Source organism: Vulpes lagopus, chromosome 7, assembly GCF_018345385.1.
Source record: "Vulpes lagopus strain Blue_001 chromosome 7, ASM1834538v1, whole genome shotgun sequence".
In the NCBI taxonomy this organism is placed as follows: Eukaryota; Metazoa; Chordata; class Mammalia; order Carnivora; family Canidae; genus Vulpes; species Vulpes lagopus.
In genome coordinates this window covers 16526336-16551696 of record NC_054830.1, presented here as the reverse complement: position 1 = coordinate 16551696, position 25361 = coordinate 16526336, and the positions used below count along the sequence as shown (strand labels likewise).

At 45.1% G+C, this 25361-nt stretch overlaps 2 protein-coding genes across 11 annotated transcripts in view; one reads left to right on the top strand and one right to left on the bottom strand.

The window, feature by feature from the left end:
- The window catches only part of KLHL18 (kelch like family member 18), a 53832-nt gene extending 39418 nt beyond the window's left edge, over nt 1–14414 (bottom strand). For 2 of the 4 annotated variants that reach the window (XM_041761335.1, XM_041761336.1), the window contains exon 1: nt 14272–14414. In XM_041761335.1, coding sequence (XP_041617269.1) covers nt 14272–14400 — 129 coding nt within the window. In that variant the 5' untranslated portion in view covers nt 14401–14414. Of the gene's footprint in view, nt 1–7569; nt 7675–14271 lie in introns of all 4 variants that reach the window. The other 2 variants (XM_041761337.1, XM_041761338.1) reach the window with 2 other exon arrangements.
- Nucleotides 14415–15212: 798 nt separating this feature from the next.
- Nucleotides 15213–25361, top strand: part of KIF9 (kinesin family member 9) — a 54556-nt gene continuing 44407 nt past the window's right edge. For 3 of the 7 annotated variants that reach the window (XM_041761331.1, XM_041761327.1, XM_041761333.1), the window contains exons 1-3: nt 19935–20613; nt 22715–22880; nt 25050–25156. In XM_041761331.1, coding sequence (XP_041617265.1) covers nt 20449–20613; nt 22715–22880; nt 25050–25156 — 438 coding nt within the window. In that variant the 5' untranslated portion in view covers nt 19935–20448. Of the gene's footprint in view, nt 15308–15958; nt 16081–19934; nt 20614–22714; nt 22881–24906; nt 25157–25361 lie in introns of those variants that run through there. The other 4 variants (XM_041761330.1, XM_041761328.1, XM_041761332.1 and 1 more) reach the window with 4 other exon arrangements.

The following is a 25361-nucleotide window of genomic DNA, read 5'->3' as shown; positions in this document are numbered from 1 at the left end:
AGACACTCAGCAGGATCTCTAGAGCTCAGATCTTAGATCTTATCCCTTCTCTGCAGGAATCCAAGGACGGGGGATCAGCAGAGTATGTTTTCTCTATAGTAGGAACAGGCTTCTCCAGAACTGAGTAAGTGTCAGATTCCCAGATCCATCACAATGGAAAACCATGCTGGCATAGAAATCCTCCATTACACACTCTGAGAGGTGTATGATGAAATAAAAACGAAAGTATTATTTGCAAATTACACTTGTATATTTGTACTATTTCTTGCAAATAATATTATTTAGTAACAGGACTTGATACTAATCAGTACTATATTCTTATTTGCTAAATATGAGTCCATTTGACAAAGGACTTCCAAAGGATATACAGGGACACCTGGGTGGTGCAGTGGTTGAGCGTCCGCCTTTGGCTCAGGGCATGATCCCGGGGTCTGGGATGGAGTCCCATATCAGGCTCCTTGCGGGTAGCCTGCTTCTCCCTCTGCCTATGTGTCTCTCTCTCTCTCTCATGAATAAATAAATAAAATCTCTTTAAAAAAATAAATAAAGGATATACAGATGGTAAATAAACACACAGGATGTTCAACAACACTACCCACTAGGGAAATGCAAATTAAAATCACACTTAGGTATCACTATACATTCAACAAAATGGCTACAATAAAAAATAGTGGTAACAGCAATTGCTGGTGAGGATGCAGAACTGAGTCACTCATTATATCAGGGTTCTCCAGATAAACAGAAGTGTTGTGTGTGCATGTGTGTGCATATATGGGGAGGGAGTGAGAGAAAGGAGGAAAGGAGGGAGAAGAAGGGAGACTGATTTTAAGGAACAGGCTCACACAATCATGGGGGCTGGCAAGTTCAATATCTAGAGTGGGCTTACAGGATGGAGATATAGGTAAGATTTGATGTTGCATTCTAGAGTCTGAAATCTGCAAGCAGGCCTCCCCAGGTGGAAAAATCAGACAGGGTGTCTGTGTTACAATCTCGAAGAATTGTTTCTTCAAGACACCTCCATTTTTGCGGGTGAGGCCTTCAATAATTATATGAGGCCCACCCACATTATGAAAGGTAATCTACTCTGCCCAAAGTATACTAATTTAAATGTTAACCACATCTGAAAAATACCTTCACAATCAACTTCCAGATTGGTGTTTGACCAAACAACTGGGCACCACTGCTTAGTCAACTTGATCCCTAAAATTAACCATTGTATTTATACATGTTGGTAGGAAAGTAAAATGGGACTGCCACTCTAGAAACCAGTTTGGCACTGTCTGCTAAAACTAAATATCAATTTACTGGACGACTTAGCAATTGTACTCTTGGGCATTTATCCCAAAAAAGGAAAACCTACCTTCATGCAAAATTCAGTAAATGAATGTTCATAGCAGTCTTATTTGTAGCCCCAGACTGGCAAGAACCTTAATGTCTTTCAATGATTTAATGGTTAAACAAAATGTGGTACATCCATACCACAGCATACTAGTCGGGAATATTAAGGAAAAATTATCAGTAACATTTAATAACTTGGATGGCTCTCAAAGGCATTATGCTGAGTAGAGAAAGTTAATCTCAAAAGGTCACATACTTTACGATTCCATTTATATAGCATTCTTGAAATGAGAGATGGAGAAAAAATCAGTAGCTGCCAGAGAGGAAGGACGGAGGGTGGGAGGGGGATGGGTGTGACTATAAAGGGACAGCATAAGGGAAATCTTCACGGTTATGGAATAGTTCTATATTACAGAGGTCATTCTGGGTGTGGAGGTCACGGGTAACCTTGAAAAGTGCAAAGGGTGGCAGCCTGACATAACTAATTTACCTATCTTACTAAAACAGGAGTTCTGCCAAGGGAGCCACCTTTGTATGTTTCCTGGAATAGTCGAGCAATAACTTTTTTTTTTTTAAGATTTTATTTATTCATTCATGAGAGACACACACAGAGAGAGGCAGAAACACAAGCAGAGGGAGAAGTAGGCTTCATGCAGGGAGCCTAATGTGGATCTTGATCCCAGGACTCCAGGATCACGCCCTGGGCTGAAGCAGGTGCTAAACCGCTGAGCCACCCAGGGATCCCCAGTAGTCGAGCAATAAACAGTATTTGTTGAATGAATCAACCCAAAATATAATTGAGTCTCTCACATCAGTCCCCACCTTGATGGGCTCCCCACTGCCTACAAGTCAGATCCAAAACCTAAACTGGCTTCTATCTACCCCAATTAGCTTTATCCCCTACCATGCCTTTCTTTTTGGTTGTTGGTCAATTCCCCCAAATCACCCTATTTCCTCTCCTTGGATCCTTATATCTTATTTTTCTGCCTGGTGATTTACTGCTTATCCATGTAAACCCAGCTCAAGTGCTCCTCTTCTGAGGGGCTTCCCAGACTTCCAGGCAGTCTGCTTGCCATCCTGTAGCACCTGGTACAAGACTCCAGCATACTTTGTAGCATATATTATACTGTCCCTAATGAATGCCTCCCCAACCAGAATGTATGTTTTTCCTACAAAAAGGAAAGGATATGTCCTAGCACTTAACACAGTACGTCATTGCCAAGTCTATTTAATGAAACCTAGAGCCCATTTCATCTAAGAGATAGCTCTCAGTCTTTCATCTGAGATACAAACAAATTAACAATTTCTGATGAGTTCCATCTCTTTTTTTTTTAAGCTTGATCTTCTGGCTCAGTACTGCTAGAGCTGGTAGGGGGAAGACACTGAAAGCATCAAGAGAGCTACTATCTAACCTTCTTTGGAAATTCCGTTAGCTGAAGTAAGAGACTCAATAAAAAGATGGTAAGGCTTAGGGATGTCTTGAGAAGGACTTGGTGTCCAGGCTAACTGTGCATTCCCAACAGCAGAAGAAATAAACAAGCCACATTGTGGTTGCCTTGTTCAAGGTGCATTTCCATCAAGATGGCATGTAAGGAAAGTGGAGTGTTCTTTCATCTTGAATTTTGGATGGCCTGCCCCCGGCCCACAACGTGGGCTGAGGAAAGCTAGTCCATCCCTCCAAAAGCAGAAATGATTAGTCTCACAAACCCATGGGGTTGAGAAGCAGACAGCAAGTATAATAAAACATACTGGGTTCAGTCTGGAGTTTTGATGGCATTTTAAAGCACGCTGTGTGAAACCTTCTATTGATGGAGCTTTAGATCTCTCTGCTTTAGGGGGCCCTGCTGGGTAAGTGACTCCGGAAGGGGGAGAGGGAGGAAGTGGCTGACCAGCCAGGACTAAAAAAAGATGTGGGTCATGGTCTCATAAAGAGCCAGTGAAGAGCCAGCGAGAACATTCAAGGCCTGTCCCACCCCACACTAAGGCCTCCCCCTACCTCTCATCCATGTCCAGCAAGGTAGAATGTGAGAAGAGAGGAAGACGACAGGAGGGCAGATTCCACCGAAACCACTGAACATCTAACTGTACCAACAACATGTGACTTTCAGATGTTCCTTACCAGTCCAGACTCCACACCATGAGAACTCAGAGAGTTCAGGGTACATTTACCCACCTCTCCAGTCATACCTCCCACCTCAATCTCTTACTTGTTCCAGAAACATCCTATCTGTGCACTTTCATGCTTGGGCCCTTGAACAGGCTCTCCTCAGCCTGGAATGCCTCCTCCCACAGTGTCTGCCTGTCAAAGTCCTATTCATCCTTCAAGGCACCAATCAGACACTAGCCTCTCCATGAAACCATCACAAATCCTGTGAACTGGAAATAACTGCCATTCCTCTAGTGTTCCCTTAGACCTCTGGTCATAGCTGTGCTGTTACAGAATTTATCACACCCTGCTTTCTCTCATAATTAATTATGGGTATCCATCTCCTCCACCGATCTTTAAAGGCCAAAGATAGGGGCTAATCCCTACTGCACAACAGGGTGCCTCATGACCTAGCAATGCTCCACGCACAGTTATACACCTCATTATTATGCTGACTGAAAGAGCGTCTCACACACAATATCAGGGGCCCTTTTGGACAATACAGCAAGCACTTTTGAACACCTGAAATACGCCAAGAACTGTGCTGGATAATGAATGGATGCTTCACAAGTCATAGGAGATTAACATCTGGATGGGAAGAATGAACACGCAAGCTATCTATACTGTGTTCAGTATGGTAAGGGGAGTAGGTGCAAAGTGTGAAGGCAATGTTTCTGGAATCTTCATGTGCACAAAGTGTAAAAATCAACAGATGCTGGTTCAGTGGGTCTAAGGTGGGTCCAGAGAGTCTGTATTCCAAACAGGCTCTCAGGCTACATGGAAGCAAGGACAATATTCTTTTTTTTTTTTTAAGGACAATATTCTAAGTAATTCTCAGTAATGAGGGGTAAGGTACAAAGGAAGAGGGAAAGATTGACTAAACCTGGAGGGATATGAGAAGACTCAGAGAGATGGATTTCACACACCTCAACACACACCATTCGTTAACAGGGCAGCAAAAGAAGATGGCTCAGGTCTGCTTTGTAGAAACATACAGGCGTGCAGCTTGTGACAAGACAATGCTGAACAGACACAGTGCAAAGTGCCTTAGGAGAACAGAGGAAGGAGTGTCTGGCCACTTCTTTCCCTCTGAGAAAACAAATATATATGAAAGGAGCCTTGGAGCACGGGTAAGACTGCTGGCAGATGTGAGCAATACTCCAAGCCAAAGGAATACTACAGCAAAGGCTCAAAAGAGAACACAGGTCATGAAGACAGCCAGCAGGAGGATCCTGGAGGCAACTAGGGGAGAAGAGAGAGGGGCCTCGTCTGCAGGATCCTGATTATCAAGAACACCGCCGGTGGTCCTAGAAAAGTCCAACAGGACTGGTAGTCAGCACCACCAGGACAGGCTTAAGCTTCTCTGTCTCACGTCTCACAGATGCAGTGACGGATTTCTGTGAGCAGCTTAGAATAATCAGAGATGCAGTTAAATCATCGGCCTTTCCTTTAATCCTTCCTGAAAACCAGCCACCACCTGCTGCTGCTCCTGCACTCCCACCACTCAGGTGGCTCTCCCCAGATGTCTTGCTGACTTAAAGGGAGAGCCTACAAACGGGGAAAAAAGACAAGCTTTCCTGAACACGAGTAGGAGCACCTCTTAAACCACCAAGAGCTGAACAGCCCCGGTCTACTTCCTGCTCCCCTGGCAAGTCTCTACCCTCTGTGGTGCAGAAAAATAAAAGTCATTTCAAGGACAAGCCAGAACTGGCCTCTCTTGCTCTGGGCATCATGTCTCCTGTGAAAAGTCCAGGTGAAATCCTGTGCTCTCTTCACAAACTCCGGAAAACGCACCCTACCTTTCTCATGTGTGTCCTGAACACTTGCCCTGATTGTCCACTCATAAACAAATACACGAGTAATGACTGTCTACCTTCATTCATTCATTCATTCATTCACTCATTCAACAAGTATTCACTGAGCCACTCAAACTGTGCTGGGCCTGGGGGTGGATCCCTCCAACCTCATGTCCTTCCATTTTTCTCCCAGGTCACTCTGTTCTTATCACCCCAGCTGCGTGGTGCTTCCCAAAATACCAAGCATGCTTCTGCCTCAAGGTTCTGTGCTTACTATTCCCTCTACCTACAATACTTTCCTTCAGATACACTCATGGGTCACTCTCTCATTTCATTCAGATCTCTATGTACAGAGGCTGGTTCTGGTCTAACAAAAACAACACTTTATCAGTCTTCTTGTCCTGCTTTATCTTCCTTCCTAGCACTTATCATCACTGGACATTTTATACATATTTGTTTATTGTCTGCCTCTGTACCCCCTACCCCTCTACTCAGAGGGGGTGCCTTACCCTGCTCACGGCCGTGTGTCCAGCACATGGAATAGTGCTTGGCATGAGGAAGGTGCTGACCTATCTGCTGAGGATACTGTTGAATAAGCATGAAATGGGAAGCCACTCAGAGCCAGAGAACTACAGGATCGGAGCTGAGCCTGGGGAAAAACAGTCCAATAGCTGTACAAGGACCATCCCCTCAAGTGTCTATAAGAATTCTCTCAATATACTACTCAAGAAATCCTGAGTTAGGAAAAAGATTAAGAGGATCCAAATTACAACAGCGGCTTACTAAATAAGTGCCTGTTATATAGACATGTCAGTGAATAAATCAGTCATAGTTCCTGCTCTCATGGAGTTATGGTAGTGTAAATAATTACATCATTGTCATTGTGATAAATGTCACAAAATACAGGATGAAAAAAAAAAAAATACAGGATGAGCTGAAGCCAATTCCAGAGTTTCAATCCTGAATACATGGATGGTGTGCCATCTATGAACAAAAGCAGTGATGGTTTAGGAGGGAAAGAGCTTTCATTTGAGACACTATTTAGCATAAGGATCAACATGAAATGCAGGTCTAGTATTTAGGAGCAAAATAAGCAAAACAAATAGATTTTTGAAAGCCATTTATAATTCACAGACTACACCAACAAACTTTTATTTGAAAGACATTTTAGCATTAGTGTGTTTTGTTGGTCCTCAGGACAGGTCTGTCAAGGTTACAGGACGTTTAGATTTTACAAATCAGCACAGGAAAAATAAGCTCATGACATGTGTCCATCGTTTAAATATTATGTAACTCTTAGAAATCAATTCCTTTTAAGTGATCATTAGAAGTGCGGCTACAGGGCTAAGCTGACAAAATTTGGCTCTCAACAGCTGAAGCAGCACACTACAAAAGCAAAAGAACAGGGGAAGATTACTCCTTGGTATCCCATGTTTCTCATCAGTGGGTTTGGACACAGAGCCAGCTTCTGTTTTTAGGGTCTTTGCAATCAAAGCACTATGAGCAATCTCGCTTGCCCATCTTGAGCTTATTAGCTTTTTAAAAAAATTGTGGTAACTATGTAACATAAAATTTACCATTTTAACCATTTTTAAGTGTATAGTTCAGTGGCATTAAGTATATTCACATTGCTGTACCATTATCCCCACTATCTATCTCCAGAACTTTTTTATCTTCCCAAACTAAAACTCCATCCCCACTAAACACTAACTGCCCATTCCCTCCTCCTCCCAGTCCCTGAGTAACCACCATTCTACTTTCTTTGTGTACTCTGGTTACTTCATTTCAGTGGAATCACATACCATCTGTTCCTTTGTGACTGGCTTATTTCACTCAATATATAAAGTCTTTAAGGTTTATCCATGTTGTGGCAGGTGTCAGAATTTCCTTTTCCTTTTCTTTTTTTTTTTCAATTAAGTAGGCTCCTCACCCAATGCGGGGCTTGAACTCATGACCCTGAGATCAAGTGTCACATGTTCTACTGACTGAGCCAGCCAGGCACCCCAAATTTCTTTCATTTTTAAGACTGCATAATATTCTATTATATGTATTTCAACAAAATGGGGTACTATTTTGTTCATCCAGTCAACATTGGTACACCTTGGGTTGCTTCCATCTTTTGGCTATTGTAATTCTCCTATGAATATATATAAATATCTACCCTTGAACTCATTTTTTGAAAAACATTTTTGTGTTCTGATCAGAACTGCTGTACACTCTGCCCAGAGATATTGGGCCATTTGTGAACTATCTACCGTGCCTGCCATAAGCCCCAATTCTGGCCCTTACCTTCACGGCCCTGAACACAGCCAGTCAGGTCCACTGGAACACAGGAGCCAACACGGTCTCCTCTGGCCTGCCATTCTGCAAGCAGCTAAGCATCCTCAGCTTCAACTGAGACAGAAAGGGAGCATGATGGTGTCTTTAGTTAACGTTTTGGAAATAGTCTCCTTCAAGCTCCAGCAGAGCCAAAAGACTTTAAAATTTTTTTTTAATTTTTATTTATTTATGATAGTCACAGAGAGACAGAGAGAGAGAGAGAGGCAGAGACATAGGCAGAGGGAGAAGCAGGCTCCATGCACCGGGAGCCTGATGTGGGATTCGATCCCGGGTCTCCAGGATCGCGCCCTGGGCCAAAGGCAAGCGCCAAACCACTGCGCCACCCAGGGATCCCAGAGCCAAAAGACTTTAAAGATGAGATGCAAAATTTAACAGTAACTTCTCCTATGTCAGTTATTCAGTCATCAACCAGGATAGTCCTATGATCACCTGCAGTGAGCTGGAAAAAGAAAGTTCTTCACTTCTGGTCCATCTGTACTCTTTAACAAGAGATGCTTCCACCTGCTAGATACTGTATTGGAACAACAGAAGTATATGCTGGGGCTGTAAAAGAAGTGTAACCTACAACAAAAGCCTTGAACTTTACAAAGGCCATATCACTATACAACAGGGGTCTGCCAGCCACAGCCAACGGGTTTGGCCTACACTTGTTTTTGTAGATCAAGTTTTAATGGGACAAAGCCATACTCATTCACGTATGAGTTATGTACGGCTGCTTTGGTGCCACAATATCAGAGTTGAGCAGTTGCAACTGAAACTGTATGACCCACAAACCCTAAAATATTTACTATCTGGCTCTTTACAGAAAATGCTTGCCAACTCCTGGTTCACACATCTTGGTTCCTTCTCTTCTCCCAAGCTGGAAATGAGTGGTGATGTGGTCAGCTGTTCATGTGGAAGAGGCCTTCCTAAACTGTGGGGAAACCGGCTGGCTCTCTACCAAAGAGACAATAGGAATGCCCACACTCAACAAATCAAAAGTAGGATGGGAGGTACCAGACTGATAATTTAGAAGGGGCGAGGAACACACCTTTAGACAAATGTGATCCCATTTTCCATCGAACTGCCTGCTGTAGGAATCATCCCTGAACACAGGCTTCTTAAACTCATGCAGAAGCCTCACGGTGAACCCCATGAATGCTGCTTGGGTGGTAACTGATTTTTCAGGACGCTCCCAACTCCCTTTCCCTACCCACACATCGGGCAGCCACAAGCTCTTTCATCCTCTGACTGGTGTTCAAATGTAACAGCATTACCCACAACATAACTTGAAGAAGAAAGAGCAAAACTAACTGTTTGATGAACATGAATTCATATCCTAAGTGCAAGTGCTCACGTGCTCTCAAGAAGCACATTCTTCCTCTTGGGTCTAATTGTTCACTCAAAAGAGGCAAGGCTGGAAACAAACACAAATGCCTCAGAAAAGTCAGTAGAAAATTCTGAGAACGAACAATATTCAGAAGCACAAGTTTTTCAATGCAGTGCCATTTCAAAATCAAGAGTCCAGAATTCAAAAGGCTAGCAAATAAAACTGGCATCTTTTTTTTTTTAATTTTAAACCCGTATCTTTTTTCTCTCCTGAAATAGAGCAATGGTGTTGCAACTGGACATATACATCGCTGTCCTCCATACTTGAAAATGACACTGCGGGGGCACCTGGGTGGCTCAGTCCACTAAGCATCTGCCTTCAGCTCAGGTCATGATCCCAGGATCCTGGGATTGAGCCCCACGCTTAGCTCCCTGCTCAGCAGGGACTCTGCTTTTCCCCCCTCTCTCTACTGCTCCCCCTGCTTGGGCTTGCGTGCTGCTATCATATAAATAAATAAAATCTTTAAAAAGAAAAAGAAAATGAGACTGCAGATGGCATTCCCTATTCTGCTTCATAACAGCAGCAGAGCAGGTGAGTAATCTGAAAGAGGATGCAAAAGCATTCCTTCCACCACCAATAAAAAGCAATGCTGGATCCCAGAAAATATAGCTTTGTGCCTTGGGCAATCCCTTAATATCCCTAAGCCTCAGGTTTTTTTTAATATTTAAAATGAATCGCTCTGATAGACAACCTCTATGGCTCCTTTTCATAGTATTCTCCTAGCTCTATAATTAACCTGTGTAACTCACTATGCCACATATAACATAAAAATGGCATGCATCAACAAGTCCTTACTTCACTTCCTGATATCCTTTCCACATACTCTTTCGTCACCAAATCAGTGTGGGAGCAAATGAGGCAATATTTCAGACTCAAATGTGTGGCTCTTGAAGCCAGCTTCAATGAGAACTGTGTACCTGGATTTAGTGGGTCAAAAGGAAATATTCGAATACTGTGCCTTTTACCCATGGAAAAGATGTTTCCTTCTGGAGGATAAATTCTCAGATCTGGGTTCAAACCTTAGCAGGGGCCTTAGGGAAATGGTAGAAGATTGATGCCAGCAAATCAATGAAAAACCATTCATTAGTGGTTGCGAAACAGAGCGAGAAGGAAGCTCCTCTCCTAAGCTTATGGGTCAGTGAATAATATGCAAGTCTGGTGATCCCATTTTGCTCTCACAAATAAAGAAAAAGGAGTAGGTGAGGAGAGAACAGAACAATGTTTAAGTGCTGGGTCTAGATCTTATGAATAACAAACTATGGTGAACACTCACTGAATCTGGGGAGTCTGCTCAACTCACTGGACCCAGGGGAACCTGACAGATGCGGCCTGAGGACTGGGCAACTGGTAGCCCACAGGAAAGGAGAGGAAACTGGCTGTTGGCAAAAGGGGATGAGAGCCTCAACAGATGCAAACCTCTCTACCCAGACCAAGCCTGATGCTACACGTTGCCAAGAAGTCTTGCACTACTGTCCTCCTAACCTTTAAGATAAAATGATTTGTCACGTAGATGGACCATGGGCTTTTTCTGTTAGAAGAACAATACCCAGCTGGATTCATAACCTATGAGCCAGAGATGGGCCCCAGGGGAATTGCCTGAGTGCAAAATTTTGTGTGTATGTTAAATATGTTGCATTTTTCTGGGGAGGGGGTTCATCATTTTCAGTTTTTAAAAAAAGGTTCCAGTCAATACAGACATAGAATAGGATTTTAAAAGTCCAATATCATTACCCTTTCTGTTCTACCTCTTCTTAATAATCCCATAGGTGCCCAAGAAATTTAAATTTCAATTATTTCCAAAACAAAATTAAGAAAGGTTGGAGAGTTGGAAGTGAATTTTGAGAATGCATCATACCTGCTAACACTATCACACACTCCCTAAAGCTCGGGAAGATAGAAAAGATGACCTGTTGTTAAGAATGAGTACAAGTGACTTGAGGTAGATTAAATCACATGGTAGCAGATAGAATCGGGTGCGTCACTGTCAGTGATAGAAGAGGCACCAGGAGAGCACAAAAGAACATTTTAACCAGGAAAACAGAAACCAGAAGTCCAGTCTCTAATTCTAGCTCTGCCTAACTCAATCTGTGACTTTGAACAAGTCCCGTCCTCTGGGAAAATGCAGGCTACTGAAGCAGAGTAGTGGTCTGCAAACTCTGTTAAGACAATGAACATTATGTTTAGATAAAATCATCCAGAATTCATTAGAAGCTAAAACAAATTCAAAATGGCAGGTTAAACATACTCATTTATTTCTCCTCTCTAGAAACCCCATCATTATCATTCATAATGACATCACTGTTCATAAATCTCTGCTGTGTGCTGAGCATTTACAACATGATTATTTTAAGCGCATTAACTAATGGAATCCCTAACACTCTTATTAGGTAGGTGATGATGTCCATTTTACAGATGAAGGAACTGAGTCCCCAGCTAGTTTAAGGAACTTGCCCAAGTTTCCAAAACTAGTAAGTGGCAGAGTCAGGATTCAAACCCAGGCAGTCTGGCTTGAATCTGTGCTATATCATCTCTCAAACTGACAATCAAGGAACAGCAAAGCTCCCAAGGAAAAAAAAGCTGAAAGAGAGAGAGAGCAGATAAAAAATATCAGCAAACTTTGGAAGATGAATAAACTGGCTCAACTGAACACCGAGTGCTGAACATGGCAAGCCACTGCAGAGTCTCTGCTAAATCTCAACTGCTGGAGATTCGGGTTTCCTCTGAAGATGTGAACATAAGGGAGGCTGAAATCAAGCAGTACTGGCCCCCTCCCCTAGGTAGGCAACTCTTCTGTCACCACTCCAGCAGAAGACTGGAGGTTTATCATCTGGACAGGATGAATTAGAGACTCCAGACTTGGGTAGAAAGGGAACCAACCGCTGAAGACAAAGAAGTGGCACCATTTTGGGGAATTAAGTGAAAGTCTGCATGTGGAAGCAAGAGCCCCCAGGCTCCTCCCATCAGGAGGTTCCTAGGATAACAGCCAAGCTCATTCTACTCACGCAGAAGCCTGAATGAAGGTCCATGGACTCTGCACATATTGCATTGAAAAGGGCAGGTCCATCACCCTACAGCTTTGGCTCTCAGAATGTAACGCAAGGCCAGGAGTAGTAGCACCCCTGGAAAATTTGTCAGAAATGTAAATTCTCGGGCCCATGCCAGACGCACTGAATAAAAAAATTCTGGGGTGAGGTCCACCATTACCTGGTGTGCGAACAGGCCACCAGGTAATTTTAATAGCTGCTTAAGACTGAGAAGCACTGCCCTGCAAGGAGGCCCACTAGTCAATAAATCCATCCCACAACAAAAAGCTTCCAAATGATTTTTCAGTATGTATTTGGAAGACAGTCCAGAAACATCATAAGTTTCAGGAAAAGACTCCATCCTGAGAAAGAGAAAGACCAAAACAGATATCACAGAGCAGCTCTAGTGCAGGGGAGTGAAATGAAGGAAAGTCTGGTTTGTTGGGCTTCTCCCCAGCCCTCACCATCACACGGCCATGAGCTACTCCTCAGGCTGTACCTTGAAAGAGCTAGAAAACCAATGAAACAAACACTCTAGGTCCTCTCCAGCTCTTCCCTGTGCCTTCGTACTAGTCCTTATGTCCCAGATGCTTGAAACTAACACAGCAATTTAGATTGACGTTATCGATTGGAACTACCTCTGATAACTTTCTTGTCCCTATGAATGAAAAAAAAGCACTGTTATGATGAAGAGTTGTTATATTCTGTATTGCATTAAATGCAGAGACAAAACACATTGCTTCAATTTACATAGCGATATCTGTACCTGTCCCACTCCATTAAACCCTCTTGCTTCTGTGTCTCACGAGCTTTACCCGGCTCACCCTTACAGCCTAAATCTTAACCTCCAAATTCTCCCCTATTACTGCTTTTCACCAGTCTCTACTCACCCCAAGTCTTATTGCCACAAGCAGATCATTCTTCTTACAAACCTCTAGCAGCCTCGACATCTTCTACCATGTAATCAACATGGACGAAAATCTCTCATTTACATTTACCTCCTCTGCGTCCTTTATTTAGTTCATCTATCTCAAACCCCTTGGTCCCCCGCTAAAGATCCTTTTTTCCATCCTTTTTCCTCTCAGGCCACTTCATTCCTCTCTTGGAAAACCCAACCTCCTTCGGAGGATGAAAAACCTAAGCCAGGCATCATGCAAAGAATACCACAAATTTCCTCACTGAATTCTCACACTAATACCAGGAGTTAGAAATCATCCCTGTTTTTACCTTTGGAGGACTGATGCTTAGAGAGATTAAGTAACTTGCCCAAGGTTACAACTAGGATTTTAATCCAAATCCTTCTATCTTCACACTCTTAACCATTCTACTCTCCTGTATCCAGAGGTCTGACTCAAGTCCGGGGGCGGGGGGGGGGGGTGTTTCCTTAATTCTGTAGAAAATAAGCAGGGCAAAAAGATCTCTGCATGTGCACATATATTATATGTGGTCCTCCACAGATGCTGAGAGCCTTCCAGCCAAAGCCCAATAGGCAACACACAGTTCACAGCAGCACCTTTCCACCTGGAGGGCCCCTGAGGGCTCAAGAGTTGGGCCAAGGAGCAGCACAGCATGTCTCTCCGGCAGGAATGGATGCAAAGCAGGGGAGCAAGGCTGGCTCCTGGGCCCAGGATGCCAGTAGGGAACAGGTGGTTAAGGGATGCCTCTCCCCACGCAGAAGACCTTTGCGGAGGTAGTGAGGGTGGTGCACCTTCCACTGCGGGGCAGAGTGGATGCCCACCTGCAGAGACGTCCAGGTCTGATTTTAAAAGCTCTTAAGAGACAAGGTAGTAATCTAACAAGCAAGGGCAAGCAATGACTCCTAAGGAGAAGCCTACGCCTTACAACGGCACAGCTAACTTGGAGGGGCACAAAGAAATGTCTACGGTGACAAGAGAAGGTGCTTCACGGGTGCCCTTCAGAATGTAGAGGCGGCCACCGTCCCCTCCTCTCCAGAGGGGCTGTAAGTCCATTTTCTACCGTCTGTGTGATAGGAAAGGCAGGCGGGCACCTCGATGTCTCCCACCCCGAGGGCCTGAGCCGCGCACCTCCCAGCCTATCCTCCTAAGGGCGGAGAGGCTGTCCCTGCCCGTCGCCCCACTCAGCCCCAATCCCCCGCTCCCATTGGCACCTGTCTCTCCCCTACTTGGTCTCCCTCCAACCTCCTCGCCCCATCGCTCTGCCCGCTAGACCTCTCTCCCCCCCTCTACCCCCGCCCCTCTTTCCTTATCCCTCAGCCCCACGCTGCCCAGCGCTCCGTACCTTGAGCGTCACGTCGCACAGCTTGCCTTGCCGCCGGATCTCCTCCATGACGCCGTAGCCGCGACTAGGCAACTCGGACACGGAGAAGTGCACCAGGTCCTCCAGCTCCTCCGCGCCGTCCTCCACCATCTTCCCCGGCCGCCGCGACTGCGCAGGCGTGGCCGGCCGGCTCGATACTAAACGGGGCGGGGCGAGGCCGCGCGGAGCGCGCCAGGAACGCCCGGCTGGACGCAGGGGGCCCTGCGCGGCCGCCGTAGTCTCCTACCGCTCTGCGCCGGAAGCGCCACTGCCCCGCTTCCTGGTGCGAGCGCAGCCTTCGTTCCCTCGCTTTCCCGACCGTGCTTTCGCGCCTGCAGCTGCCTCAGTCTTTCTGGATTAGCCGGTCCCATCTCCCGTCTTCCCGATCCGGACCTGACCGTACTCCTATCCCGACTCAGGGCTGCGGAATTCATTTCCGCCACTACCCTGATACTTCCGGCATCGGCGGAAACGTCCGGTTGCCATGGCGCCTCTGTACACAGTTCTGCAGCCGCGAGTGCGGGGTTGCGGTGGCTGCACTGGTAGCGGTCCAGCAGCTGGCGGGCCACTGCCTCCACACCGGGGATCAGGGGCCACGCGCCGCCCGGGTGGGGAGAAGCGAGGCTGGAGAGGGAGTTTACGCCGAGGCGGCGGGCAGCGGCTGCCATCCGAACACCGCTCCATCAAGTCCCCCTGCTTGGCTCGCTGACCCGGGAAACTGGAGCGGAGGAGAGGGCGCGGCATCGTGGGCGCGCTTGCGGGCTGCCTGGGGCATAGGGTCTTCGAATCTAACGTTCTTCGGTCCCACGAGGGCTCTGCGTCGGTGCGGAGGTTGAGAGGGCGCGAAGTGGGGGACCAGAGGTCTTCTGGACCCTTCCGTACTCGTCAGTTTTCGAACTGGAGGGGGCTTCGGGATCGCCAGGTCGAGCCACTCGCTTTGCAGATGAAGAAACCGCACCAGAGAAGGACAAGAATGGCCCCAAGGCCCGTTGCCTCCCGCGCTCCACGCAAGGGTCCGGTATGTTGGGTGAGGAAAGGGGAGAAGGCCAGTTCTGCCTGGAATCGAGGCCGGCTGCGTTTGAACTCTGTTTGGGGTTCAGACGCTGCCGCCGCTCTGATAGCTGTGAGGATTCCCTATGAGAGCACCTGGCCTGGGCAGGAGCGCTGCAAGGTAGGGAGGGACTTGTCCCAGCAGATGCTCCTTCTCCTTTTATCCAGCCCTCAGAGGTACTTGGTAGCAATTCTGTTCATTCTCACCCTTCAAACAATAAGGAAACCACGAGCCTCTCAGAGAAGTCTCCTGGTGGCCACTCAGACGTTCACTTACTTACAGCAGAACTATATAAGGGCGGCGGCCATGAGAGAAGAGCATTCCCCCCAAGGTCCTGGCAGGGAAAAACCGTGCTAAAAGAGAGGGCATGGTGAGGGACTGAATATGGCTTTTTTGCAAGTGGTGCCTGGAAACTTAGTGTCCTCTTGGAAGGGCTGTGGACTCAGGGACTGGAGGTGATGTGACAGGGAGTGACATATGCCCCTTGGGACTCTCTCAGTAGTGACCGAAGATGGACCCACATGTGGAGATTCAGCCACCCTCTGACTTCCAGCCATGACCATCACTACCAACCACCATTTCCAGAGTTCCTGCTCTGTGCTGGGCACTGTTCTTGACATTGAGCGGGGATTCAAAAGAGATAAAGCACAGTTGTATCCCTCAAGCAACTTGTAATTTAATTTGGGAGCGGAAACCCACTCAAATGATGCGGCGTAAGAATGATAACAAGCGTTATTTCAGTAAGTGCAAGATGGCATGGGGTCTCTCTTTTTTTTTTTAATTTGTTTTTGTTTTATTTATTTATGATAGTCACACACACAGAGAGAGAGAGAGGCAGAGACACAGGCAGAGGGAGAAACAGGCTCCATGCACCAGGAGCCCGACGTGGGACTCGATCCCAGGTCTCCAGGATTGTGCCCCGGGCCAAAGGCAGGCGCCAAACCGCTGCACCACCCAGGGATCCCCTGGTATGGGGTCTCTAAATGTCTGGGTGTTTAGTGCCTGCTGAATCGCAGCCTTGCAAGAGGAGTTAATAGTGAAGGCTTGTGGGGGGTGCCTGGCTTGCTCAGTTGGTAGAGTGTGTGACTTTTGATATTAGATTTGTGAGCTCAAGCCCCATGTTGGGTGTAGAGATTACTTAAAAAAATAAAATCTTGGGGATCCCTGGGTGGCTCAGCAGTTTGGCGCCTACCTTTGGCCCAGGGTGCGATCCTGGAGTCCCAGGGTCGAGTCTCTCATCGGACTCCCTGCATGGAACCTGCTTCTTTCTCCCTCTGCCTGTGTCTCTGCCTCTCTCTCTCTCTCTCTCTCTCTCTCTCTCTCTATCATGAATAAATACATAAAATCTTTTTAAAAAAATCTTTAAAAAAGTAGAGAAGGCTTGCCTTAGTGGGTATAGCTCCTGGCATACTTGGAGCCATGGATGTGAGCATGGGGTGCGCCTTGGGAAGATAGGGGTCTGCATGTGCGTGCTGGCAAATTGCAGGCCCCGCTCTTGAGGGGAGGGCAATGCTTGAGCTTTTCTGTACCGTTCCTGTGCTGAGTGGATGGGGGCTTCCAGGAATGAGGCCTGGGCACCTGCCATCTGGGCTGATTCCTTTTGGAGGGCATCTAGGGTGGGAGGTTGGGCCTTCAGACTGGTGTAAGCAATGGTTCCCAGAACTTTAGAGATTGATGGTAAGTTTGCTTGAGTCAAAACACACCTTCCTCCACTCACAACTTCCCAATAGCCTAGATCAAAGTGAATTTGGAATTAAGATTTTCTCTTCAATTTCCTCAATTTGGGATCCATGTTAGAGCTATCTGTGGCTTTGTATTCCTTAAGTTCAATTTTGCAGACAAAAATTTTAGAACTGAAATTGGATAAGCCATCATCCTTGATCACCTGAATACCTTTCAGACTCATTTTTCTAAAAATCAAAAAGTCTGAATGGTCCCATAATGGCTGTGAAAAGACTTCGTGAAATAATTACTTAAGGAATGTATCAAGTGGACACAGCTCTACAGTAAACAAATATGAAAGTGACATGTTTGCTTATTTGATTTGATATCTGAAGGGCTTGTAATGGTTAGGGTTTCACTTGTCAATGTCATTGAAACTGTAAATAAAGGGCAGGAACTGTCTATTTAATTTGTTTCTATAGAGATACTTAATACGATTGATGACAATATGATTATAATAAGAAATCTAATGGTCATTGCAAGTTGTGTTTAGAAACGTAGAGGAACATTAATATTTTTGAAATCTGCAATCATTTTTATGAGGTAACATTCATGTAATGTTGTTAGATAATAACACGTAAAATGTTAATATTCTTTGTTTAATGTGCTTTTTTAAAAAGTAAAATAATTAACTGTAATTCGGAGAAGAAATCCCTGTCATCCATGACTTTTTCTTTACAGTAAATGTCTTAACAATTAGTTTTTTTTTTTTTTTTTTTTTTTTTTTTTTTTTTATTTATTTATGATAGGCACACAGTGAGAGAGAGAGGCAGAGACATAGGCAGAGGGAGAAGCAGGCTCCATGCACCGGGAGCCCGATGTGGGATTCGATCCCGGGTCTCCAGGATCGCGCCCTGGGACAAAGACAGGCGCCAAACCACTGCGCCACCCAGAGATCCCAACAATTAGTTTTTTAAAAATATTTTGCATCATAGCAGCTTATTTGTTAAAGTTCTTGAGCAGTAGCTCAAGCAAGCTATTTTTTCCTTAATAACTATATTGTTGCTTGTTTTCCAATTTGAATAGGAATTGAATCAGTGCCCTATGTCTCATGTTTCCTTAACTACTCATAAATTCAACAAATTCCTTTGTTGGTGGTTTTTTGTGTTTTGTTTATTTTGTTTTTCAATAATATCCAGGAGAGTTCTTTGGTTTCAACTCCTCTCTCCTGCCCTATGAAGGTACAGGTTATTTTAGTGGCAAATGCCTGGTTTCTTACTGAAGTGGTTTAACCATGAGAAGGGAGGTCAGAAGAGAAGTGTACCGTGAAGCACACTCCAAACCCTTGGGCCTTGTCTCTATTCCAAGTGCGTTTTGTACATTTAGAGCTTGAACTCTAAATGAGTTTTTAACATTCTTTCTTTATATGTATAGCTCCATAAAAGTGAAATCATTGAATGTGAGAGCCTAGTGTTAGGACTACATGATCATAGACTACTTAATATTGTTCATGTTATTTGAAAAAAAAAGAAAGTGAGCAGCCCAGGTGGCTCAGTGGTTTAGCGCCGCCTTCAGCCCAGGGCATGATCCCGGAGTCCCACGTCAGGCCCCCTGCATGGAGCCTGCTTCCCCGTCTACCTTGTGTCTCTGTCTCTGTCTCTCTCTCTCTCTCTCTCTCTCTCTGTGTCTCTTATGAATAAATAAATAAAATCTTAAAAAAAGAAAAAAGAAGGAAAGAAAAAATATTAGACTGATATAATGGGAACTTATTTTTAAAAATATTTTATTTAAATTCAATTTGCCAACATATGGGATATTAAGGAAACTTATATGTAAAATTAGAAATGTTTCCTCTCTGAACAATTTAAAATTGTATTTTGTTAAATACAAATACATTTTGTATTTCCCCAATAATTTCAAACAATGAGGTTAAATATATTTTCATAGACTTTATCTTGTTTTCTAGTATACTTAAATAGGTTTAGTACAATTGATGATTATTACAGATTGATTTTTTTCCTTAGCTTTCCTTAGAGCTCTTGACATTCTCTCAATACTTAATTTTTTTATTCTCAGTGTATAAAAGGCACCTGAAGAACTTAGCTTTAAGTTCCCCTCAAAGCAATAAATATAGCATAGTCATTCCTTCTGTTTAATAACCCTCTTTGCTTCTCCACTCTATGTCAATGCTGGAACCAAAATTTTCTGTCTAATTAGTATTAAATATTTTTACACAGGCTCTCTTAGGAGAGGGCCTCTTGTAATTTCACCAATGAGACTAATATCCAATAAAATATGAGATTTATTATCATTTGGTTATGCAATTCAATTTTTTAAAAAAATGTTAAATGATTTTTTTTAAGATTTATTTATTTATGATAGACATAGAGAGAGAGAAAAAAAAAAAAAGAAAAAGCAAAAGAAAAAGGGATCCCTGGGTGGCGCAGCGGTTTGGCGCCTGCCTTTGGCCCAGGGCGCGATCCTGGAGACCCGGGATCGAATCCCACGTCGGGCTCCCGGTGCATGGAGCCTGCTTCTCCCTCTGCCTGTGTCTCTGCCTCTCTCTCTCTCTCTCTCTCTCTGTATGACTATCATAAATAAATAATAAAAAAATTAAAAAAAGAAAAAAAGAGAGAGAGAGAAAGAGGCAGAGACACAGGAGGAGGGAGAAGCAGGCTCCACGCCGGGAGCCCCACGCCGGACTCGATCCCAGGACTCCAGGATCGCGCCCTGGACCAAAGGCAGGCGCCAAACTGCTGAGCCACCCAGGGATCCCCTGTTAAATGATTTTTTAAAAAATATTTTATTTATTTACTCATGAGAGACACAGACAGAGAGGGAGGAGCAGGGTCCATACAGGGAGCCCGATGTGGGACTCGATCCCGGGTCCCTAGGACCACGCCCTGGACCAAATGTGGTGCTAACCCCTGAATTTATTTATTCACCGGGCTGCCCTGATTTTATTTGAGAGAGTGAGTGAGCACGCAAGCAGAGGGAGAGGGAAAGAATTTCAAGCAGACTCTGGGCTGAGTGTGGAGGCAGTCATGGGGCTCCTCATGACCCTGAAATCATGACCTGAGCCAAAACCAAGAGTCAGACCTTTAACTGACTGAGCTGCCCAGGCACCTCCAATTTTTAAAATTTTTGAGGAAAATATAACGAATGAGGCAAAGCATGAATGGACTCAGTTACAGAACATTTTTAGGGAATAATACATCTAAGATTAGATAGACCACTAAAGGGAGCATTCTTTTTGTCTTGTATATCTGTCTCTTAGGGAGCCATTGGTGGGAATTGATGAGTCAGCCTGTAAAGTAGGAAGTGCCTATACATGTTGAGAGCAGTGTCCTGTGGATAGAGCACTGATATGCTAAGAGGTAAAAAGGAAGACTGGCTGTTAGTGGGATAGGAAAACACAGACTGTATCTCACTCTGTTCTGATCTTAATGTATGATACCTCCCCTTGTCACTTGATGATGACCACTGAAAGTTGCACTGTTCTCTTCTTTTTAGCTAGAATGGGTACTAGGAAAAAAGTTCACGCATTCGTCCGTGTCAAACCCACCGACGACTTTGCTCATGAGATGATCAAATACGGAGATGACAACAAAGTAAGTGGAGCATGCTTGTCTTCACTGGCCTGCCCCTCTCTGTCCCACCTTGCTACAGCTTGACCTTGTCTCTAAACATCCTTTAGGAACCAAGACAGGGAGATCCCTGGGTGGCTCAGCGGTTTAGCGCCTGCCTTTGGCCCAGGGCACGATCCTGGAGTCCCAGGATTGAGTCCCCCGTCGGGCTTCCGGCATGGAGCCTGCTTCTCTCTCTCTCTCTCTATGTCTATCATAAATAAATAAATAAATAAATAAATCAATCAATCAATAAATAAATCTAAAAAAAAAAAAAGAACCAAGACGGGGATCCCTGGGTGGCTCAGCGGTTTACCACCTGCCTTAGGCCCAGGGCATGATTCTGGAGACCCAGGATCGAGTCCCACATTGGGCTCCCTGCATGGAGTCTGCTTCTCCCTCTGCCTGTGTCTCTGCCTCTCTCTCTCTCTCTCTCTCTCTCTCTCTCTCTGTGCCTCTCATGAATAAATAAGTAAAATCTAAAAAAAAAAAAAAAAAAAGAACCGAGACAGAATTGATAAAAGTTGAGATGGACTCCAGAGTCCAACAAGTCCAAACCCTCCCTCTGAATTGCTTCTGATGAGGAAACTCCTGAAGTTCCCGTTTTTAATTGTATTTTTGATTAATAGATTTACCTTCATCCTCGTATCTGATACATAAAAACTGACATTTGTCCACACAAAACTTTCTGGTGATCAGATCTGCTTTTATAACCACCACTCCCCTGGGGCGGGGCGGGGTGGGGCATCCAGTAAGAATGTCCTAAGTTGATAACTGGTAAAGTTACCAAACCAGTGGGAGAAACTCTTATCTGAAAAACTGGGAAGATTGATCCATCCCCTTGCCTTTATCACTATCCTGACAAACTTTTTGAAGCCCATGACAGGCTTGGGACAGGTTGAGAAAGCCCTATGTTTTCATTCAGCAAACAGCTGTGAATCTCCTCCGGGCAACATGGAGACATTCTTTAAGGGAAGAATTCAAGAGCAAACTACCCAGGCTTTGCAAGTCCTGGCAGTCAGAAAAAAACTCATGTATAGCCCTGTGAAGTATATCTTGCTGGACACATTTTCAGTGAACACAGAAGCACAGAGCATTTAATGTGTGGATGGACCAAGCCTCTTTTTCTTGATCTTACTTTTTCTGCATATGGCTGTGTCTTGGCTCCTGAATTAGGGCATCTAGTATAAAGTTCCAACAAGACTCTCTTTACATAAGAAGTCCCCATTGTGAAGACTGAAACCTACCACTTACCTAACATAATGTGTTCCTAAACCAGCTACTGCCATAGTGGCTTGCTCTTGAGGGTTCTAAAAAAAATTATTTTTAAAGATTTATTTATTTATTTGTGATAGACATAGAGAGAGAGGCAGAGACACAGGAGGAGTGAGAAGCAGGCTCCATGCCAGAAGCACGGCGTGGGACTCGATCCCGGGACTCCAGGATCGTGCCCTGGGCCAAAGGCAGGTGCCAAACTGCTGAGCCACCCAGGGATCCCTAAATTTTTTTTTTAATCTGTTCATCTAAATTACAAATGTGCAGGCACCCTTAATTTGCTGTAGTACCAGTGAGGAACTAAGTCTGAGAAGCCAAGAAAAGCCTCTTCTGTGGCTATTAATTCATCATTATTCACAGTGGGCTATAGCATGTAAAAGATGTGGCTCAAGCCCAGACCTGTGTCCCCACTGTTATCTCTGGCCTAATCCAAGACCTCACTGTGCTTAATGAATGTGTCTAAAGCTTGTTTAATAGAAACATGGTGAATGTTCTTGACGCCCCCTCCCTCCATTTCATACATAGGGGAACAGAGACAAATAGTACCCTCTAACCTAAGGTGTCAAGTCCTGAAACTAGGAGGTGCTTCGGTCTCCTGATCCTTCCGCCTTGAGGGTTGTGTGGCTTCCCTGCAGGATCTTCCCTCTCCCATCTCAAAGAAATCATTAGACTATTGGCCCATTTGTGGAAATACCTGTTCTTCCTAAAGTTCACTTCCTCTCTCTTTTCCAAGTCAGGCCTCAGCTGGCAGTGAGTTTTTCATACTGGTTTCCTAAAAACTAGCTCACTCTCTCTTTTCCTCTCTTTTTAGAGCATTGATATTCATATAAAAAAAGATCTTCAGAAAGGAGTTGTCAATAACAAGCAGACAGACTGGTCGTTCAAGCTGGATGGAGTTCTCCACAATGCCTCCCAGGACTTGGTGTATGAGACAGTGGCAAAGGACGTGGTTGCTCAGGCCCTCGATGGATACAATGGTAATGTAGTTAATTGACAGTTGTTTTACGTAAGAACCCGCAGAACCCTTCCTGGAGGAAGAGATGCAAGTGTTTTATGGTGACTAGAATAAAAGATAACCTCACATGCTAACTTCTGATTGCTTATTTGTCTATCTCCATATTCTTATGGTGGAAAACTGATTATTTGCTTGGTGATATTGTGGCCATGACTTGATCCAAAGTTCTGGGATCCTGCCTTCTTAGGAAGATAGGAAGGCTGTGGCTCTCCATAGGTCATGGGGATTGAACTATTATCCTGTTCCAAATCTCTCAAATATTAGCTTTGAGGATAATGTCCTTATGAATTTGATTGAATTCCAATAGTTTTCTCTTGGCTACCTGGTAGGAGCTACTTCATTCATTCTACTGGCGAAGTCAGTCACTCTTCCTATTCCAGTATGGGGTTATTTACATATAGCACAGAAAAATGGAGTAGAGTTGGATTGCCTTAACAAATTACAAGCAGCTTTATTGGGAAATTTTTACAAACTAATTCAGTCTAAGATTGCTTGAAAATTTGAAAGTCTGTAGAAAGGATATATCACAATTTGTAAACTTTGCCAATGTGACTAGAATGCTCCCTATCTGCAAGTTTTAGGTCTTCTGTTAAAAAGTCTGTGTAGGGAGGCACCTGGGTGGCTCAGTCAGGTTGGCAGAAGGCAGTCCCAAGATTGAGCCCCGCATCAGGTTTCCTACTCAGTGGGGAGCCTGCTTCTCCCTCTCCCTCTGCTGCTCCCCCTACTTGCGCTCTTTCTCAAATGAATGAAATCTTTAAAAAGAAAAAAAAAAAAAGAAAAAGTCTGTTTAGGGTTGATGCCCACACATTGTAATGTATCCCGCTTGAGATACATAGCTGTGGTCTTCATTGACCCTGAAGGCCTATGTCCCCGAGGAGGTAGAGACAGAGCAACTGAGAAGGCCTAGAAGGTTGAGAGTCTTGGGTCCTGGGTGCTGTGGAATCATAAATGGGCTTTGAGTCCCAAATGCAGTGATTTCTTCCTACACATTTGTGTTAGTGGACACTTTCTTTTTGAAAAAAATATTTTATTTACTTATTTGAGAGAGAGCATGCTTGCGAACAAGGGCTGGGGGAGGGGCAGCAGAAAAGGGAGAAGCAGACTCCCTGCTGAGCAGAGAGCCCAACACAGGGCTAACTCTAAGATCCATGATCTGAGCTGAAGGCAGGCACTTAACCAACTGAGCCACCCAGGCACCCCACTAGACACTGTTTCTGACCTCAGCTTACATGCTGAGTTAGAGCCCCTTGTGTAAAACCTACCAACCAACCCCAGGAACTAGAGGATTGGTGTGGTGAAGGCAAATGCTGATTTCCACGGTCCAGCATTGCCCCGCAGCAGCGTTTGGGATGGGTCTGGCTCAGGATGGCCAAACCAGGAGGAAGGGCAGAGGGGAATGGGAGCCCAGGATGATAGCATAGTTCATGTCCCAGAGCCTACTGGTGATGGTAGAGTAGACCCCATAGATGTTAGAGGTGCAAGAGGAAGTCTTCCTGAAGAGGGTGGTGGGACCAGATCAGGACCTATCATGATGATGTTTCAAAAGTGGCATGGGACCAACTAGCAGCCCTGTTTAATCCTGTGGGAGCTTGCATTCTACAGAGGATTCTCCCCATTAACAGGAAATTTCCTTCCCATGCCCATTTCTTCCCCAGGGATTCCCCCCCCCCCCCCGCCCCCAGGGATTTTGAAAGCTCTTCTGGCCTCCTGCCTGGCCAGCTCCAATGAGGCTTCCACCTGAGACTCTGGCAGTTCATGGCTTTGCTAAAGAAGAGCTGCAGTTCAGTGTTCCTATCTCCCACCTCACCTGATTAGGAAAATTGCCAGTTCTGCTCCCTGGGATTCCCTGCTCTGCTCGGAAGCTCTAGGGTCAGATCTTCTCTTGGCACAGGGAGCAGTAGAGCATTACATGGGGCATAGATTCAGAGCAGCAGTCTCTGTTTTGACCACTTATGTCTGTTTCCCTGCCCACCCACCTCCAATGGCAGGAATTCCTCAGGTCCATGGCTGCTCCTGATGGCCACCTTCACACCAGGAGTCAGGCTGGCACCAGACATACTGGGGAATAAGAGAGCTATCCTTGGAGCTATTTTCCTGGACATCACCAAGACGTGCTTCCAAATATTTGCAGGTACCATCATGTGTTACGGGCAGACAGGAGCTGGCAAGACATACACCATGACAGGGACAACCGAGAATTACAAGCACCGGGGGATCCTTCCTCGTGCCCTACAGCAGGTAGAGCGGGCCCACAGGTGGGGTGCCACAGAAGGTCCCCTCTCTACCACAGCTGCTGCCGACCTCAGGCCTGCTACTGAAGACAGGATAAGCATTGCAGGGGTGAGGGTGCAGGGGCCTCAGGAAACCGAGGTTTCAAAGTCTGACCCAAGCTCATGTGGAGCCAGTTTCTTCATTTGTGAAGGAGAGATTTGGACACGCCAAC